Raw genomic sequence first — 16,189 nt, forward strand, 5'->3', positions numbered from 1 at the left:
CACATATTTAGGCTGTATGCGAGAAGGTCATGAGTTTCAACGTGTGTGGTTTTTTGATGATTCGGTCTATCTGTTAACTGCGGTTAACTGTGCTTTCAAAATAATTGTCTGTCCTATTTGATGTTTTGTTTTATTTTGTGTTTTTCAAGGTTGCAAGTGGCAAGACTCAAGAATTAATTCACTGGACTCACTGGAATATTGGACTCGATTGCCATCTATATTAGCATCGTTGTTTATATGTGTGTACTTTTCTTTTTATCCAACTCAATCAAAAATAAATAGACTTTATTGGGAAAACACGAATTCCTGATTTAATTATTTATTAGTCCCTAGTATATTTCTAAACGTAGAGGGATTTTTTTTTTTTTTTTTTTACAATTTGGATATATTAACCAATTAAATATCTAGAATTATTGCTGTTAGTTTAAGGGTTTAAAAGATAGAATTCATGTAAAGAAATTATTCATGGTCCGCAAAGACGTTTGATTGATTATAAGACATTAACAAGATTAAAAACACGATTGAAACCATTTTATGTTATTATGAATTAGATGGTAACTTCTAATATTATCAAACTTAAAGCATGACAAAATCTTCTAATGCATATAATCTCCACAGCTCACTGTGAAGCTAAACAGTTTTCTCCAGGAATATATAGAAAGTAGGCTATATAGGGGTAAAAACAATGTCTCATCACAAATTAAATCAACAAAATTAATTGCTTATAACTGCCTTTGTGGTTAAGGTGCAGTAAAATATGCCATAAGGTAATTAGATGTATAGAGAAAATGTAAAGTTTTGTTAGTTAAGGAAACCAGAACTACTGAAATAATGCTTGAGAATTTGAGTTAGAGACTATTGATTTAAAATCTCCAGGTTAAGTGAAAAAGCATAATTAATGTAATTTACCCTACAAAATAATACATTTAGAATCCATTATCAATTACATTGTCTGCAAAAAGATTATAACTCATTAACATTGTACAAATAAGAATGTATTTGGAAAATAGCAAAGATCATTTTGAGCTACAAGACATAATTGGATGTTTTTTTTAAAGTTTTTCCAAGAAATACTAAATTCAGCCTTTGGTTTTTAACAGGTGGAGATAAACATTTTACCTTTTACAGGCAAAAGCAAAATCTAATCCAACACTTATTAAAAATGACTAACATGGAAGTTAATAAGCCTTTTATGTTTACATCAACATTTTAGCTTTTAGATCAAACGTATTTCCAAACCTTTAACAAAAGGAAGCAGATTTATTAAAAAAATAATCACATATTTGTTTGTTGTGAGAGAAAGCTCACCCAGACCTCCGGGAATGCATCTGAAGTTGAAGTACACAAAGTGCTTTTGCACCTCATATTTTATGTTCTTTTTGTTGTCTCTGACACCTCCCTCCCACAGACAAGCTGGTAGATTTTTTTTTTCCTGGGTTTCCTCAAACGCGTCCATTTGCATTTTAAACATGTCAAGGAAATGGCTTCCGCCTCAGCTGCTGTCACCGTGTTTGGCAGACAAGCAAGGGGTGTCTGTTAATGTGACACAGACAAAATATACACCTTGCTGCAGATACCGCTGTGCAGCATGTGTTACAAGGCACTGCAGAAAAAAACAGTGTCACTTTCTAAAAGCAAGGTTCAGTTTCAGTTTAAAATTAGATGTATTCATGCAGTAATTGGCCTGATATTTTGTGCAACCAGTCGGTTAGGTAGTTAACTGTTAAGGGCATCTATCTATGAAGTATCTATAACATTGTATGAACTTCTATGTTTCAATGAAAAAACTAAGAAAAAAAGAGATGATATAAATCAGCAGTTCCAGTCAGCTTCAGTCATAAAACCTGAAAATGAGAAAAAGTTGAGCTTGGGCATTTACAGAAAACATAGTGTGCTAAATTATTAATAATAACAGAAAATTCTCCCATTTAGTTTAATATTATAGGCAACTAACGAGCTCATTTTGATATGAGTCTCCCTCTCTTCCCTCTATCAGCACACCTCTGCAGCTCTAATATTTCGCTGCCAGTACCAGCAAATTGGAAGAGTTGCTGAGCTGTTTCACAAGAGTGCCGCCGAGTTTCTGTGCTTAATGAATTGCTGAATGTGTTTGCAATCCTTGCAGCCAAAAATCCACTGAGCCTAACTAAACCTTCTTGATTTGACTTGTTACACTGAGGTTGAACATTTTCTTACTTGGGTCCTTTTTGCCACAGTTAACCCTATTATGTAAATCTTGGCCCTTTGTTTGCTTACCAACACTTTTCAGAACGGAAAAGGAGGGAATATACTTTACATCCTTGTTTAATACACTCAGAACAATCAGCTCTTTGTGTCAATATTTCCCCTTGGAAATTAGTTTCTTTGAATTTAGAGTACGAATACTATTAGTCTAAAAAATAATCTTTAATAATAAATAAATAAACTGAAATACAATACTTAGATTACAAAGTACTAGAAATGAAATAAATAAATAAAATAAATCACAAAATAAATAGATGAAGGAGACTTCTAAAACATCGGAAACATCTCAGCCCAAAAAAACCTTGAAGCGGATATTTTCAGGTTTACAAGTTCTACTGTTCCCAGTTAGTTCATAAGTTATTATTCCATGCTTTCTTCCTAATTCTTGAATTGAAACATATTCTTGCCATGTTCTATTACTAATTTCATCCTACACCAGCAAACTTTAAAAACATTCTTGAACTTTTTTTATTTTTATTGTGATTTCATTGCTATTTATTTTTATTTCTGTATTTTTTTGTTTTTATTCCTGTTTTATAAATTTTTTTTTTACATCTCTTTGTGATTGCTTAACTGTATGAGTGAAAGGCCCTTATTAAATATACTTTATTATTTCACTTACAAACCTTGACACTAATTGTTCTCTGTGTTAGTGTAAAGAATTTGCAAAAAAAAAAATTTTGACTAAAACCTGAATCTAACACATTGCTACTATATAAGAAGATTTATTAATAAAATATAAAGATGTTGGTCTTAAAAGGGAGCAAGTTGTTCAGATTGTTTGAAAGTTTCACCATTTCACTTATACAGTAGTAGTCCATTCAAAATGTCTCCACTTTCCTTGGCTGGTCCCCTGAGATTCCCTTTTAAACATCAATCCTTGTACTAAAATATTCTTTCTGTCATGACATTAAGATCTAATGAGAAGTGCCTTCTCTTGGTCAGACCCTGTAATTCAGTGAAAGGGTGAAGTCAGAGTAAAAAAAAAATATGCACGTCCAGGAGAAGGAAGGGGTCACTCCAGTGGCTATAATTTGGCTACCATTCAGCTGGCGTTTGACTGGGAAGGGCTACGTTAAATGGCTGCTACTGTATTGGAATTCTCTCTAAATTATTTCTATATTTACATAAGAAGAAGCCTTAAAGTTAGAAACAGTAATTTGGGCACACAGCCTCTTAATGAGCTGAATGTTGTGTAAGTTAATTGGCTGAGTGCTGTGAGAGTATGTGACCAAAGAAGAAAAGAACACAAGAGTGTTTTGAGACCAAAAACTGTTAAGCCCAGTAACAGTAACATCAGTTTGTACACTGTCTGTTGCACAGTTATGAGTCGGGCATAGAAATTTCCTTCAATGCCGCCCCAGTGAAAAACATCACACTAGCAAGATCTAGTATAGCTGACAGCTGGCATTTGTCCTACATGTTTCTTATTTACCCCTTGTCCCAACACTCACAAAGCTATTAAGCAGGGCCAGGCACTGTGTTACAGGGAGTAACAGGGAGATTCATGCAACAATATTGTCTATCCCTACCTGCCTATCTTTGAATTCCCTGGCACCTACCATTTACTGTTTTGCCTTTTTTAATAGCAGCTAGGTGAGAACAGCTTCTATCTGTCAAGTGAGACAGAGCCCTGCAGTTGTTCATGACAGGTAAACGTCAAATAAAAAATTCAAGGGATTAAAATCTGGTACTTGTCAGTTAAAGAAGCGGAAGGAAGGAGCTGGTGATGAAGAAGAGGGAGCGAAGCAATGATTACACTGTTTTGAAAGAGAGCGACATTGTGTTCGCTGTCATACCTTGTTGCATTAAGGAACCAACTCCAAACCAGAAGCTGTTAAAGAGAGTGAAGTTGTTCTCCACCACATCTGAGCCAGGATTACAGGGGTGAGCGTCATACCATTCGTATGGGCTAAACCTGGGGTAAAAGAAAAATAGATTAGAAAAATATTTTCTGTTAATCATATGAACTGAAATGTATAATTATTTGCTATGTCTGAAGTCCAACAGGGTACTGTAAGGTGGGTTTATCTGTCAGACTATCCCATTGAAATAAAAAAAAAAAAACTTTTCAAAGGAGCCCGGACAATTTATGCATCATAATATTAAACAACTATTTCAAAAGCTACACAATTTATACATAAAGTAGAAGCATAAAAAACATATAGTTAAGAAAGTCTCAGTTTTAGAGCCAAAAAACTAAACTTGTATCCAGAGTTATTCAGTTTAGCAACAGCTTTATACTCTATATTCAAGTTTACTATCAAGCTGAGATTATTAACCAGGAAGTCAATGCTAAAGATGTGTCTTAGATGGTTTATCAGAGAAAATATTCACACCCTAGTTTGTGAGAATGAGTCTAAACAGGCTGTGTCCAAGTAAGAATGGTATTCTGAAAATAAACTTCCAAGCATCTATTTTTTTGAGACCATCAAACATCAATAAACCAACATATAGTTACAGCACTCATACAAAAAAAAAAAAAAGGTTTTTAGAATGATAACATAATTCCTTAAGGGAGAACATACCTTAATCAACCTGATCCAATACGAAAAACTAAGTGCTTTTTATTTAAAGCAGAGATTGACTATATTTTGGGAAGTCATTTAAATGGGCCACACCAAGCCCTAATTGCTACCTGACTTTCAGAATTAAGAAGGGAATTTAAAAGGAAGTCTAAAAGATCTCCAAAGCAGCACAAGAGACCGATCTAACAGATTTCAAAGACAGATCAGAACAATATAATTTTGTAAAAGATAACAAAGTCAGGTAAAAACATTTAGAAACTTATCAGACAGATGACAACTTTACCAAGAGTTGGACAGCAACTCATCCAAGAATACATGAAATAACCCAGGACAATATAAAAAGCCCTACCAACCTCATTAGCATAATGCAAGACCACATTGTACGATTTAACAAATGGAAAGAGAGGAGTCTATGTTAGAGTTTAGAGGAGGAAACAAATGCAGAATAACAAAAAAAAAAATAAAGGATCATCTCAAATATCCCTAAAACCCTCTAAATGTCACTAAAATCTTTGGGAAAATATGTGCCAAATGGTCAAATTCTTATGATTGAAACAATACCAGGCATGGCAATTATCAAGAATATTCTAAGTAGGCTACTCCTTTTCATACACTTGGTAAATGGCCTGTTCTTGTATAGCATCTCTTCAAGTCAAGACACTCACATTCAGTTTTTCGGCCATTTACACACTGATGGTGAAAAACTACACTGTACAGATTTGTTCTGGGGCTCACTGACAGAACAATGTACACAGGTCATCTGTACAGGCACAGAGACATACAATGTATGTAGAAGAAGTGTCTGCCCCAAGGACCCAATGTCTGACACAGACAGAGCTGGGGTTTGGATTGGCAACCCCAATTGCTAGACGTACACCTGCATACTATGCCACTGTCACCCCTTACTTTCAAATGGCATACTGAGTAGGAGAGGTGGACAGACTGGAGCCGTCTATGAGACTTATTAAGTTCCAAAATATACAGAATATTGTACGTTAATTGCGTATAAAAATAAATTACTGGCATTAAAAGCAAATTGTGTGATCATGTATTACTGTGTTAACCTTAACATTGCAATGTGCAAGTGTTTTTTTTTATGGTTCAAAATAACAAGCCCCTCTCCATTCCTCAACTCATCCTGCTGTCTCTTCTTTCTTCACTTTTCGCACTAAACTCTTAGTACCTTTTTCAAACACAGGTGTGAGAAGTAATGAAACACTGGCAGAAGCAGGAGGATGTACCACTGAGGATAGAGCCCATATTTTTCTTGAACACTAAACAACTTTGATTTAATCAGTTATAACTATGTACCAAACCATGACCTGATCAAAGCTATTAGCCAAACATTACTCAATAAAATTTCATGCTGCCATTATACATTTTTACTGTAGCTAGAAAATTAAAAGAATTGTTTGGCCACTGTGGTATCAGTTTTATCTAATAAAACATGACATTAAAACACCTTGAAACCTGTTTAGTCTGAGTTTTAGGCATTGACTTTGGTCACCCTGCTTTTTGAAATAAGGTGAATGATTATAAATGCATTTCAGAGGGTATTAAATGTCATATTTAAGATTCTTAAACCGTTTGTCATTTGCTTTGCTATCTGCATCACACTACTAATATAAATGTTGTTTTTGAAGGCAGATGCTGAAATGTCACTTTAAAGATTAAACAAGTTAAAGTCTTTGGATAATGCTGTTGTCTCATTCTTTATTCTTTGATGTAGTTTTCCCAAACAGATACAAAAGGCTGATTGTGGTAATCTAAAATCAGACTTCTTGGACTGTTTTAAATCATTTTCATATTCAAATTCAGCTCTGATACAGTAATAATTTTGAATGACAAATTAAAATTTCAATTAAAACAGATATAAACTTCTGTTATAAAAAAAAGAATCCTTCTAACACTACTCTAAATATTTTTAATATAACAAGTTTTGACATTTTTGAACGTATACTCTGGATAGATGATGTGGTGAAGTTGCATTCAGTTTGTGATTGCTCATCTGGATGGTATCTGCTGTTAGACTTTGTGTGCCTGTTGCGAATTGCTACCCTTTCGATAAATCTTTTCAACCTCATTTTGTGTTACTTAAATGTTAAAATGGAAAGCCATTGCCAAATAATTATATGATGGTGAAGAGGCACAGAGAGTCCAAAAGACCTTCTGTGCAGCTGAAAGATACATGAATAGAGCTTAAAATGGTCATAAATGATTTGAGTGCATTTTTTTGAATCAAGACATTATTGCAGGATTTTTTTTAGGCATTTTTCATGCTGCAGCTTAATGGCAGAGTGCCTTCTAGTTACATAGAATTTGGGGGTCATTTTGTACACATTGCCATGACTACAAGCCAACTTGGGTGAGATTACTCTCAATGACCTCATAAAGCTTGCATATATGCTGAGGGCAAATATCTAATAGTAAGTACTTTATAGTGCTGTATAGTACATTATGCATATTTCTCCCTCTCTAAAAGCGTTAGAATCTCAGTCAGAGCTCTCTGCTGTCTTCAGATCATATCATTTTAGCAGTAAAAATCAGATATTGTGCCACTTATGTAAATCTTCAATTATGTTTTGAACACAAAAAAATTAGTTTGCAGATAACCTAATTTGCTCATTCATTGATTCAACATATTCAGTTAAAACACAAATGGATCATATAGGTGCCCAGAAAGTATGGAAAATTGACTCCCTCTAAATAGAGGTGTATAGAAATATGTTTTGCAATGGCTAGCAACAACTAAGATAATTGTAGATTTCAGAAGAAACAGAAACTATTAGCATCATGGTAGAAGAAGTGGAGGTGGTGGAGGAGTATAAATACCTCTTAGTTCACCTTGACAAAAACACGACTGAAGATGCAACTATGAAGTCGTGTACCAGAAGGAACAGAGCAGACTGTACTTCTTAAGGAAGCTTAGCTCCTTCAGTGTTTGCAGCAAGATACCATATATCCTTTATTCTAAAATAATTTCCTGCAAAGGTTTAATAAAATAATTCTGATTCTGATTATAAGTCTGCTGTGGAGAGTATGATCTATTCAGCAATCATGAACAACATCAGAGAAAAGTACTTAAAAGAATCTCAACAAGCTGATAAAGTAAGTTAGCTCTGCTTTAGCAACTTATCTACAACTTCTGTAGATGATTTTCCAAGGATTTCTTCATAAAAAGAAAAACAATCCTTCCTGCCTAAAGCTGTCAACATAACTTGAATAACTTGTCAAAATAACTTGATTAAAAAGAAATTAAATTAAATTTAGTGGAATTGAACTGAATTCCACGGAATTGAACTGTAAATTAAAGTCTATTTTGCTTGATAGATAACTATAAATATATAAAAACAAAGTACCATTCATTACGCCACACATCTTTATCTTTATCTTTTTTAATGCTGTGGTGCTCAGTTACTCTATAGTTATCTTGTGGGTTTTTTTTAATTCAATGACAAATGTGATTTGAAAGGGGAAATAATTTTAAAAGTAAAATAAAAAAAAAAAAATCACACTGATGTCAAAACTAATGTTATTTGAGATTAGTTTTTATATTTCATGAATTAAAGATAATCAAAAATAGATTTCTCTCTCAAAACTATTTTCTTCTCTCGATTGCTCTTGATTCAGGATTTTTTCTCGATGTGAAAAATGTGTCACCTGCAGACCTGTGTTCCTATTGGCCAGCCTCGACAGAATTGACAGTTGACAGCTACTAGTATAATTTCCTCTGTCCTGTGATACTTTTTTTTTTTTGTTTCCGTCTGGGCTACAGAATCTCTAGGTTTTAGAATTCCTTTTAACTAAATCTGTTTAAATTTAGCCTGACTGTCTTCTATCTTTTCTCCTGTTCAACACTATGAAATGACACATTTTTGTTTGAACTGTGCTGTTTTTTTCCCTCTCAAATAGATACAGAAAAGTGTCAGATCTCTCTCAATTGAATTGGATGTTCTTTTGTCTTTCCCAATTTGTAGAGTGGCTGCAGTTGATTCACAATTGGAGCATTTTGGTTTAGGATTCTTGATCAGGAACCCAGAGTTGCAGTCTGTGTTCTCCAATCAGAGATGTTGTGACTTGAAGAGAGGCAAATGTGCTGGTATTTAACTACTGGGAACCACTTCCTACAACAGTTATGAAATTGTACAGTAAAGATCTAAACCAACAGACCAAATGTGGACATTTTTAATAAAACAATATTTTAAAACCAAAGCCTAATTTGGAAAAAGTAAGTAATACCAGAAATTGTGAAGAAGGCTATAACGTATATATTTGGTTTATTTTCCATTATATTCAAGGACTCTTTAGTTACTCTCTGTTTCCCCCTTGCGCTTGTTTCCTTTCCCCTTGGCTTCCTTCTAGTTATTCCCACTCACACCTGCTCCTTATTCAGCTAATTAATCCATCCTTTGTTCTGTTCCCCTTATATACACCACCTCTGCAGTCAATCAGCACTGGTTCCTTGTTGTTATTTTGTTTTCCCCTGGTCCCTGGCTTCCCACATGAGTTTTCCCTGATGCTTTGTGGTTTTTTTTGGGTCTTAGTATTTTGGATTTTTGGTTGTCTACCTCTGTTTTCCATTAAATATACAAGATTCACCTCTGCCTCCTTGTCTCTGAATTTGGGTCCTTAACCAATCTCCATACAAATTGTGACAATATTACCCCTTTCTGTCTGAAAGAACCCTTTAATTATCATGTACATTAACTTTCATGTACATTTAAGGGTATTTAAGTAAATTCACTTTTCTCTGGCTCAGACAGACCTTAAATTGACTGAGCTATCCCTTAGTGAATAATTTCAAAAAATTTAAATGATTTTAAACTGATGTAAAGCCACTCCAAGACGAGTCTAGTCTCAGAGCAGCAAATGAGGATCGAGGAGTGCAGCTGTTTGCTCTCAAGCCCTTGAACTTCCTCCAGTGTCTGTTTTTTTAGAACTTCCTCAAGCACCACTTTGCATGAGAAGCAGCAGGAAATGAAGTCAGTGACACTAAAAGGATATTAATCGTATTCATGACCAAAGAAAAACAGAAAACAGATAATATCCAACTAAAATTCGAAGCTGGCTGCATGAACCTCAAAATTCTTAAAATATGTAAATGGTGTTAATCAACTATAAATAACACCCTAAGATATAATTTCACATCAGGTGTGTATGTTTTTTTATGCTCCTGAATGTGATAATTACACAAAATCTCTTCTTTTTTCTTAAAGTTTTTTTTTAAACCCGCTTTCAACTTTCAAAGACATACAGGAAACCAGAAATTACTCACTGAATGGGACCTTACAACCATACTTGAAGGCTTTTTTGTGTTCTCTTCACACTACTGCGCTGTTGAGAGCTCATGTGGACATAACTGCCTTGATCACTACCCAGCAGTTAACGCAGTATGATAAACTGGACTCATGTACTCAAATCTCAGCCAGTAATGATAACAGAGTAAATTACTGTGACTCGTGGAGATGTATGAAGGACTGAAAGGACAAACGGCTTAAAGCATCTGTACTTACCTTGCAATGACAAAAAGAACGCAGCTAACACCTAGGTATGCCAGAAGAATATACACCCAGATGTCTGGAGTCATGGGGTTCAGGAAGGAAAAGAAGCCGCTGTTTGTGGCATTGGGCCTTCGATAAAGGATGCTGATGCCCGTACTCATGAAGGGCTTTGAGAAGTCAACGACTTTCTCACGCATGTAGGTAATGGTGAGAGGGGCCACTGCCAAGTCTGCTCTCTGAAAAGGAAAAATAAAATGGTTATATGTATTTTTTTTTTCTTTGTTTTTTCAAAAAAAGTAACTTTAGAAAACTTGAGTTAACATCATGCATCTATACATTCATTTTAACCTGGGGAGACACAGAGAGAAGCTGAAATTAGAAATGTTTTATTCAATTCAAATGCAGTTTACTTATACAGGTAACACAGACAGATTGGTCAAATGTTTTCTATCTAATGAAAACTAGCTGGTTGGATTACTCTCTTCAATTCCTCTCACCAAGCAACAATGGTGAGGAAAACTCCCTTTTACAGGAAGAAAGCTCCGGCAGATCCAGGCTCAGTGTGAGTGACCTTCTGCAAAAGGCCAACTGGAGTTCAAGGAGATAGAAGCATATATGCAGATATTGACATAAATTAAAAAAGTTCCTTGGGAAAGAGTAATCTTTCCCCAGGGCCCGGACACTGGTGGTGGAATAAACTAGAGCGTGAGTGGGATTGAGAATACTCTAAGACTGGGGGAGGAGATGGGGCGGAGGTGGATGAAAGTTTGCTTGAGTGCAGCAGAGAGAAGCAAGTCCAGAAGCTAAATGAAGGAGATCTTGAAAGAAGTTTGGCTTTGGAGGCTTTGTGGCCCCGAGATCATCGGCTGAAGCTGGACGAGGGACATCACGAGTGGTTGAGCTGAAGCTGATAAGATTCTTCCAGATTACATTTTTTTCTTAAGCTTCATCTGTTAATCAACTGACAAAAATGTCAATTTCTGATTCACTGTACATTAATAAAGTTGCAATATTCCCTTGAATTTTTTTTAGCTTTGTTTAATATCAATATAGTAGCTCAATATGAATTGCCTGAATGCAATGTGACTGACAAAAAAAAAACATAGTTGTTAAGTGGAAGGAAAACTTCTGAATAGATTTTTTTAATATAATAAAATTCAAACTAAGTTGTGCATTTACTTTTACCCTCTTTACTTTGACAGCCATAAATAAAATGCAGTGTATGCAACGGCCCATACAAGTCACCACATTAGTAAACTGGCCAACTGTGCTTCTCACAAAAAATGCAGCTGATCTGTGAAGGTATCAGAGGTTTGTTGAATAACATTAAGGGGAAAATAGAATCAAGAACAGCAAAGAACACACCAGAAAGGTCAGAAATGGTTGCAGAGAAATTTAAAGCATTCTTAGTTTATAAAGCAATATTTCCTTGGCAGGGAGAGAGAAGATGGTCAGAGATGGACAGATACAGTTTAGTCCGAGGGAAGAACAAAAGGAAACTTTTGTATTAGTGACTGAGTATATAGAGTTAATGGTCTTGTGGGAAAACAAACATAAACATACAGCTGAAAGATTGAAAATGGATGCTTTCTTTTCTGTCTCAATGAGCTGCAGCTTTCCTGTCAAAATTAAGGGGTGAAGATTTCAGCCTTGGTCATATTATCAGAACAAGGTAGTTCTACAAAGTATTGATTCAAGAGGGTTGGATGTACTGTAAATGCATTTCCCAGAAATTATTTATTTATTTTTAATCTAATTCTAACTTACCTTCTCCTTCAGAGAGCTATGAAGATTTCTTTTTTATATATATATATATATATATATATATATAACTTATATGTGCAATAATAGTCTCTGATTGATGCTGAGAAAATATACCAATAGGTTAGCAAGGTTGTAAGGATGGGAATGCATACAGGAATAAATAAATACGCAAGGTACAAATTAAGCTGCGGTCATTAACAACCGCCAACAACTATGGAAGTATGCCTAGAGTGTAAATTCATACGTTCTTCAATATCAATGCCCCAACCTTTTTGTATGCTGTTCAACCTAACAACAACCACCATCCACTTCCCCTACACGATGGCTGAGCAGGAGGTTAATGAAACCAGCTGCTTGGTTCACGCATGGATACCCTTTTCCCTTCAAAGAAACGGTACAACCCACAAAGGGAGGCTTTCTTTACGTCCTACATGTTGAGAGGAGTAACAGGGCAGAAATACACAACTGTTCACTATACCACATTTAACACATCAACTGAGTGTTTTGTTTCTTTGTTTTCTTTTGTTTTGTAGTTGTTTTAGCAAAAAGCAATGCTATAAGACTTATTTCAAAAGGGATTCAAATGAATGGCACGCAGGAACACACATTTACAAAGAGTACAATAAAAGCTTTGTGATTTAACGTGTCAGAATTTTTACTTGAGCCCTTTATCAAATATTCCAACATACACTTACAATATTTATCCCCAGTTTGAAATCATCTTTTTTAGACAGCTCTCGGCCCAGATTTATGTGATACCTTCAATACAAGTACACACGGGTCAGAAATGAAACATTTTCACTTTGCATGTGGTACCTAGAATTATGTGCTCCTGTGGTCTGCACCATGGTGGATAAACACACAGTTGATAGAAGGGTAGAGAAATCCGAACATCCTGCTGTGTACTCAGAGTTTTTCTTAAACTATTCAAATTCCCATATCACATTCTGCTCCCTGTATTCTTTGCTACCAACCGCAGCTTTTTACCAGTCTCCCCATCAGCCATAAGATCAAGCCAGCATGTCATTCCAGAGATCCCTGCAGTGGGTTAATATACATGCTGCAGGTTCTTATTCTGCTTTTGGCTCATGGACACAAGCAATACAAAGACAGTACCCTAATATGTTCTACATGCCATCTGGGTTTGCAGATAGTGGGCTTTACAGTGATGCCCTCTTACCTGATAACCCGGAGGACAATTGCTAACACGGACATAATCACCATAATATTAAGAGGAATTAATATGTAGCACTTTTAGTTAGAGCTATACATGATCAAGGCGTTGATGTACAGTAATTGAGTACTACAATGTTTTTTTTTGTTTTTTTCCTGGGGTACATTTCTGTATGCTACTGTAACTGCTGTTCTTAGACAGAGTAACATGGCTTAGATGAAATTATGTTTCACTAAACACATTTTTTCTAACTGCAGAGGCAATATATTTGTGGATTAAATAGTTTTAACTACATACACCATATGAAAAATTATAATAAATTTTAAGTTAATGTAAAGAAAAGAAAATCTGTACTTTCACATTTTCCCCAATAAAACCCAAAATTCAATGTAAGTAACAAAGTATAATGTGAAAGTAAAAGATTAGGGGTCTTTATTATTATAGATATAAAAAAATAATAATTAAAATGTGATGTTTAAGAGTGCTCAGGGAGGTGTTCAATGGGATTTTGTTGTATTAATTACTTCCCTATCCTTTGTAGCACATACCCTGATCTCCATAAGGGTGTTTATTTGCTAATCTAATAAATCTTTGAGGCCTTCAGCAAAATATTGTATTATAAAAACTGTTGGACCCTATTTACATTTCGGTGTCCCTCTGAAGGCATATGGTTGTAGCTAACTTTACTTTGGGTAACACTTGTAAGGCATAATGTTTTATTTGCCACATATATATTTTTAAAACACTATTAAAATAAAAGCATTGAAAATTATGCACTACACTGTGTTGCACAACTACACACTATCTAAAAAAAAATGCATTAAAGATTTTGATTTGGATTGTGTAAAAAAACTAAGATAAAAGGAAATCAAGGGGCCTAAAGAGCTTTTCAAATTTATGTTCACAGAAATACACATATGACAAATAAAAGTGTAGGATTTATCCTTTGCCAAATTATGTAAACATCTGATAAAAAGCTAAAATATACAAGATGTCTGCTGCTGTCCTGTTATCTGTGGACACTTTTTAGAGTTTATTAAATAACTTAATAAACATTTGCTTTTAATGTCTGCTTTGCATAAATGTATTTTGTTTTATTTTGCTAGTTTAAATAGGAATAATGTCAGGTTTGGTGGAGGTTGGTTGAGGACCCAAATGCAGAGATGAGTTCTTACAGGTTTAATTAAATCAAAAAGGAAACAGAGACAAAATCCAAGAACCCAAATACAGGAAACCAAAAACCAAGAGACATCAGGGAGAAAAACACACATGGAGAGCCAAGTAACAACAAGAAACCAATGAAAGAGTCAATGAAAAGGAGGTGTATATATGGGAGACAGAAACAATGGGAGGACTAATTATCTGATAGGGAGCAGGTGTAGACAAAAGTAACCAGTAGGAGCTGAGGGAAAGGAGATTGGTACAAGGGGGCAACAGAAAGCAACTCAAAAAATACAACACTGTTTAAATATAACACAAAATGGAAAAGAAACCAATAAACAACAAAACACAGAATAACATAAATCAAATTGGAACTGAAAACTTTAAAAGAAACTCAAAGAGAAGTCCACACAAGTCAAAATCATGGCAGATTATAACCAGTGGACCTGAAATAGCTGCTTTTTCAGATGTTAGTTTATTTTTGGTGCTTGCAGGTATGAGCATGTTTAAGAATGGAAGCACAATGAGGTCTGTTGTGGATATTGTGACCTCTTTAGTTAACTTTTTTTGGGTGGAGGTATTAGATCAATTGACTCAAGTATGCTTCACAACACCAATAGAAAGGGCTGGTTTTGTTCTGGGAACTCATCTAGAACCATTGGAGATGATTTAAAAAGAAGAATTTTTCATAAAATTCACAACATAACAGTGTCTTCATTAAAAAACCTCTCCAATCATGCTGTGATGTAGACCACTGCAGGTCTTTCCTTTTATTAGCAATTAACTTCTACAAAACCACAATGAAAAGAAACTGTATGTAAAGTTTACAAAGGCCGGTGATATTTGCCTGGGTTTATTAAAATATTTTTGAATTAAATTTAGAAGTTGTGCAAAAATAATAAAGTTAGTATTTAGTTGTAAACTTAAGCTGATTTATTTCAGTGTAGTTTAACCTAATAACCTTGCAGCAACAGGCCCAACTGTAAGTCACATTTTTCAACAAGTCACCCTGAAAATCAAAGTCACACTTGTACATCAGCTAGTTAAACGTCTTTCAGGGGGAAAAAAACAGCTCTATGGTACAGCATAATTAATTAACCTTTTTTTTTTCTTTTATCATAAATCTTTCTGACAAGCTACACAGACAGGGAGTAACTGTGTTGGTTAAAACACTTCAGTATATCTGTTGGTACAGAGATTAACTGCTTAGCAACAAATGGTGTGCTAAGAACTCTATTAACATTTGAATCACAGCATGCTTAACGTGATAATCTATTTTGACTAAATCAAGTTTAACAAGGCCTGCTTCATCATTTAACACCTTACAAACAATCCCCTTTGGCACAGCAGTGAGCTTTATTACTGCTGTGAGATAAATCTATGCATGTTTTAAATAATCCATTTTGGAAGTTAGAAATTTTAAACCCCCAAGTTACATTCATAGGGAGTTAACATTAATCAAATATTATGTATAAAATAATCTTAAATAGGCCAAACATAGATACAAATATTCTGGTTTTATTAAACTGTCTTAACAAGGGCTTTGATTTTTCCAGAAATGCCCAAGCAACGGAACGCCTTTCATATGTGCATGCATGAGCCTCATAGTGCGTGTGCTCGGTTCTTTTTACAATCTGTCCACATCGTTTGAATTTTTATAGTGTACAGTAAGAGGAGTTTAGCTACAATGAATGGCTTGAACTGAGGCTCACTGGATACAAAAACACCAGAAAGGTGGTTGCCCTTGTTCTCTGTTTTGACAAGATCAAAGGATAATTAATATCACATCATACTTGCTTGTTAATCATCAGCTTTGT

General features: G+C 34.8%; 1 protein-coding gene across 1 annotated transcript in view; it reads right to left on the reverse strand.

Annotated features, from left to right (window-relative positions):
• The window catches only part of grik3 (glutamate receptor, ionotropic, kainate 3), a 146,118-nt gene that overhangs the window by 10,367 nt on the left and 119,562 nt on the right, over positions 1-16,189 (reverse strand). Inside the window, exons 11-12 of the mRNA XM_015375367.1 lie at positions 10,286-10,509; positions 4,044-4,162 (exon numbers count right to left, since the gene is read on the reverse strand). Coding sequence (XP_015230853.1) covers positions 4,044-4,162; positions 10,286-10,509 — 343 coding nt within the window. The remainder of the gene's footprint in view (positions 1-4,043; positions 4,163-10,285; positions 10,510-16,189) is intronic.

The sequence above is a fragment of the Cyprinodon variegatus genome, unplaced genomic scaffold, assembly GCF_000732505.1.
Source record: "Cyprinodon variegatus isolate N-32 unplaced genomic scaffold, C_variegatus-1.0 Scaffold6, whole genome shotgun sequence".
In the NCBI taxonomy this organism is placed as follows: domain Eukaryota; kingdom Metazoa; phylum Chordata; class Actinopteri; order Cyprinodontiformes; family Cyprinodontidae; genus Cyprinodon; species Cyprinodon variegatus.